Here is a 4,090-nt window from a genome sequence, read left to right as displayed (position 1 = left end):
TAGTTGTATTAACCATATATGTAAACAGAGTTTCATGGGGCCCCCAGGAACTTGGGGCCCTAGGCACCTGCCCCCCCATAGGTACACAGCAAAGCAGGATGATCAAAACAAGCATGTTTCACAATCATTTGAATTAATTCATGATATAGAACATCAACTAAAACCTGATTTCTTTTTTTTTTCTCTCAGTTGAATGAATATAGTTTTGTGAGGAGCTGTTATGGAGGCAGTGCACCTGAGTGGAAATGAGGCTGCTGGCCCTTTAAAAGCTAAGATGGTGTCCTGCAAGCTGCAGAAGCTGCTTTCCGTTTCCTTCCTGCCTCACTGACACCTCAGAGCATTAAACCTGAACAACAATCTGACAGAAAGATGCAGGAGCTCCAGTCCTGCAGCCTGGAAATGACAGAATGCGATCAGGTCGCAGTCAGAAAGACTCTTCCGCTGATTGCAGAATGAAAGCAACTGCAGAAAGGATGCATTCACTGACATGTCAGCAATGAGACACAGCTTAGGCTCTGCTGCTGCTGCTGCAGACACACCATCCCCTGACAGGCAATAAGGTGCACTTACTTTCTTGTTACGGGTCTCCGTGTGCATCTCGGTTGCCGGAGCGGTGCGGCGGCGGAGGGGTGGAGCAGCAGAAGCAGGTGGGGGTCGGTCGGGGCTTTGGGTGGAGCACTATGGAGCTGTCAGAGGGGAGACTTATTGGGGCGGTGCTGCTTTTTCCACCTTTACTGTGAATTTTCTGTTTATATCCGCAGCAGCGTCGACGGCTTCATCCCCCACCCCCCCAAGAAGAACTGAGGCCGGTGGAGCTTTGTGCGTCTCTCCCTCCCTCTCTGTGAGGCGGCTGCTTGTGTTGAAGGGCTGGGCTCTCTCTCTCTGCCTTTTCCTCCTCCGCCTCTCCCTGCCTGTGACCCCACCCTGCGTCCCCACCCCTCATCTCTCTGTCAGTCAGCAGAGCTGCAGCCTGCAGAGGAGCGGAGCCCACTGTGCACCGGGGGGGGGGGAATCTCCCTCTAATGCAAAGAGGACAGGATGATGCCTGCAATCTGCAGCTCATGCATCCCCTTTAATAGCGTGCAGCGCCATGTCACCTTGCTGACGTCATGCAGGGAGTTAATTGAGGCCGCTGATGGGTGCGGAGGGTGGGGATGTATCCCATAAGGCTTTGCAAGCCTCACCTTTAACAGATATAATAGTAATAGAATGGAAAAAATAAATATATATTGATAAAATGAGACATGCTTTCAACCCAAATATACGGAGGAGGATTAGGGTCACTGAAAAAATAATAAAGTTAACTGATTTTTAAATATTATTTCAATTTAATATGGAGAAAAAGTCAGAATTCTTACTTATTTTTTAAAAATTCTGACTTTTTTCTCTCTTAAAAACACAAAATATGTAATAATTTCATATTTAAAGTAATTTCAAAAGTTTGAATTCTGAATGTGAGCAGACTTTACCTTTAAAGATTAAAGCTGTGAAAATTCTTGTAAAACAATGTTTCACAACAAACCATGAAATAATAACCAGCTAAATGTTTGTAGCTGGTGGTGTTACGCGGTCGGCAAGTTAATTAGTTATTGGTAAACATCCAAAAACTAAAAGCAATGGACTGATGTCACCCTGAGCTACGGAAGCCCAAGAGGTTCACTGGTGGAAAAAAAAACAGATTTCCCTAAAATAAAAAACCTTCATTAAAAGAAAATCCAATTTATACATTTCTTGGATTAAGCCCTAGTTTAAATAATCTGATCTACTGACTTTGACATAAGTCAAAATCAATGCTGCAATGAGCAGCTGCTGAGATTTTTCTTTTTCATTTCACTAAAAACTGGATACCTACATATGATTTTACATGATTAATACAATTAAAAATAATGTTTTTTCTTGTTTAATTGCTTAATGAATTATGTACAGTTCATGCAACAGTGTTTAGAAAGAATGTCTAAAATAAATGACTGGTTTGTTCCTTTTGGTCCTCGATAGCAGCACGTCTAATGAAACGGCTTATTGGCACACCCTCTACAGATAGGTGCGGCACCTCTAAGGATTTTTTCCATCTTTATTTCCTTGTAAAAACTTTTCCACAACAGGAAAGAACAAACGCAGGCTTGTTACGACGAATTTTGATTTTCAAATAGAGCTTCACATCATTTTACCAACAGAGACACAAAAAAAATAATCCAATAAGACATCTCTGTGTATTTAATCAGAAAAGTCAAATCTGTTTTATATCTTATCCTTTTAATCTGCACCAACTTTTTTTCATAAACCAGATGTCAAGAGAGTTTATATCAGCTCTAGTTAAGGTTGTTTTGGTTTCTGTACTTTATTTAAGGCTTTATTTTTCTAAGGACTTTTTACTTTTACTCTCCATATTTGAAGGTGCATATCTGTAATGTTCTTACTTTCTCTAAACTGGCTTGATGCTGCTGTGTTTGTTGACGATGAGACGATATAAGAGCCACAACTAAACAGAAGGGAATGAAAATAGAGAATATCCACCGTTGGAGTCCAGTTTGTTTATAAAACAAAACCTTAAAGATGATGGATCAGATATGAGACGCTTTCCTGATCCATTTCCCTCTTTATCAGATTTTAAATTTACCTGTTTATTAATTTTCAATTTCTGCTTACATTTTTTATTGCTGTTTGCTAATTTAATGCTGTAAAAATGCAAAGCTCTAAAAAGTATTCAGCTGCTAAAGTAGGATTCCTGTTCAGCTCAGTCTATATTATCCTGTGTTCATTTTAAATTCGCTAAAAAAATCTAAACCAAGTCATTATTTTCTATGTTCTTTTTTCCGACGCAGAGAAAAAAAATGGGAAAGTTAACTTTTTTCTCTGTGTGAAACTGTTTAAACAAGAAAAGAGGTTTTAAAAGTTGTTTTTTTGTATAATTTAAGGCAAATGGTCATGTTACTTACTGTACTGTTACATTTCTTTTGGTAAAATAGTTACCAAGGTCTTTTGTTTTTTTTTTTTACACTCAAATAAACCTTTGCTTGAACTAAATTGAGCCACTTTTCCCATCATCCTTGTTATCGGATTCAGAAATCATAAACTTTCTGTTAAACTTTATTTATATAACAAACCGATAGTGCACAAAGCACAGATACATAAACAATAAGGCCAATGAATAAATAAAGAGCAAGATTTAAAACAAAAGAAGAGTAAAAATACTGGCAGTTACTTTTTTGTCAGAAAAAGATTTTAAATGTTTCAATGAGGTGTAATACAATTTAAATTAAGAATAAATTCAAAACAAGGAGTAGAACCTCTCCATTGACAGCAATGTATGTGATCGGAAATCATAAACAGGAAGCATGCGAAAAAGCTTTCTATTTCAGAAATATATATATATATATATATATATATATATATATATATATATATATATATATATATATATTAAAAGCCTTACCTTTGCGCAAACTGGTCTTGGTCCTCTAGTTGTCATGGAGATAGCAGTTAGTTGTTTCTTCGTTTTTAAACTTTTTATTTGAACATAGATGTAGTTTAACCAGACACTGCTGTGTCTGCGGAGGTTATATATGTGACGTAAAAGTCAGGAACCTAATAGAAATACTAGTTTTTCCCCTCTAACGTGTGTCCTAATAATATAATTAAATTGAACTACATTTCCCATCATCCCTTGTTACCGGATACGGAAATCTTAAACGGGAAGGATGCGGAGGTAAACAAAGCTTTCTATGTCAGAAAAATACAAGATTTTTGGGTTTTTTTATGAGTTTTTACAGCCTTACTGGGAAACGCTTTGTTTTCTTTTCATTTTAAATAAAAAGATTTATATCTATATATAGAAATATAGCCGAAGCTTTGCTCAGTTTGGTCTTGGTGCTCTAGTTGTCATGGAGATAGCGGTTAGCAGTTTAGTGTTTCATCGTTTTTAACCTTTTTAATTGAACATAGGTGAAGTTTTATCAGACATTGCTGTGTCTGATATTAGCGCAAACCTTCTGGAGGTTTTATATGTGACTTAAAAGTCGGGAACCAAATAGAAATACAGTTTTTCCCTCTAACGTGTGTCCTAATGTCAGGGAGCTAATCTAAACAGTTG

The 4,090-nt window shown here is 37.4% G+C and overlaps 2 protein-coding genes across 2 annotated transcripts in view; one reads left to right on the top strand and one right to left on the bottom strand.

The window, feature by feature from the left end:
* LOC107091198 (Krueppel-like factor 8) overlaps window positions 1-797 on the bottom strand; it is a 94,423-nt gene extending 93,626 nt beyond the window's left edge. Inside the window, exon 1 of the mRNA XM_015384990.1 lies at window positions 571-797. Within this exon, the coding sequence (XP_015240476.1) occupies window positions 571-597 (27 nt within the window). The 5' untranslated portion in view covers window positions 598-797. The remainder of the gene's footprint in view (window positions 1-570) is intronic.
* Window positions 798-3,673: 2,876 nt separating this feature from the next.
* The window catches only part of rbm41 (RNA binding motif protein 41), a 10,757-nt gene continuing 10,340 nt past the window's right edge, over window positions 3,674-4,090 (top strand). The window contains exon 1 of the mRNA XM_015384968.1: window positions 3,674-3,706. Within this exon, the coding sequence (XP_015240454.1) occupies window positions 3,699-3,706 (8 nt within the window). The 5' untranslated portion in view covers window positions 3,674-3,698. The remainder of the gene's footprint in view (window positions 3,707-4,090) is intronic.

Source organism: Cyprinodon variegatus, unplaced genomic scaffold (assembly GCF_000732505.1).
Source record: "Cyprinodon variegatus isolate N-32 unplaced genomic scaffold, C_variegatus-1.0 Scaffold328, whole genome shotgun sequence".
Classification (NCBI taxonomy): domain Eukaryota; kingdom Metazoa; phylum Chordata; class Actinopteri; order Cyprinodontiformes; family Cyprinodontidae; genus Cyprinodon; species Cyprinodon variegatus.
Note: the sequence above shows the minus strand (reverse complement) of the source record. Positions and strands in the feature narration are given on the sequence as shown.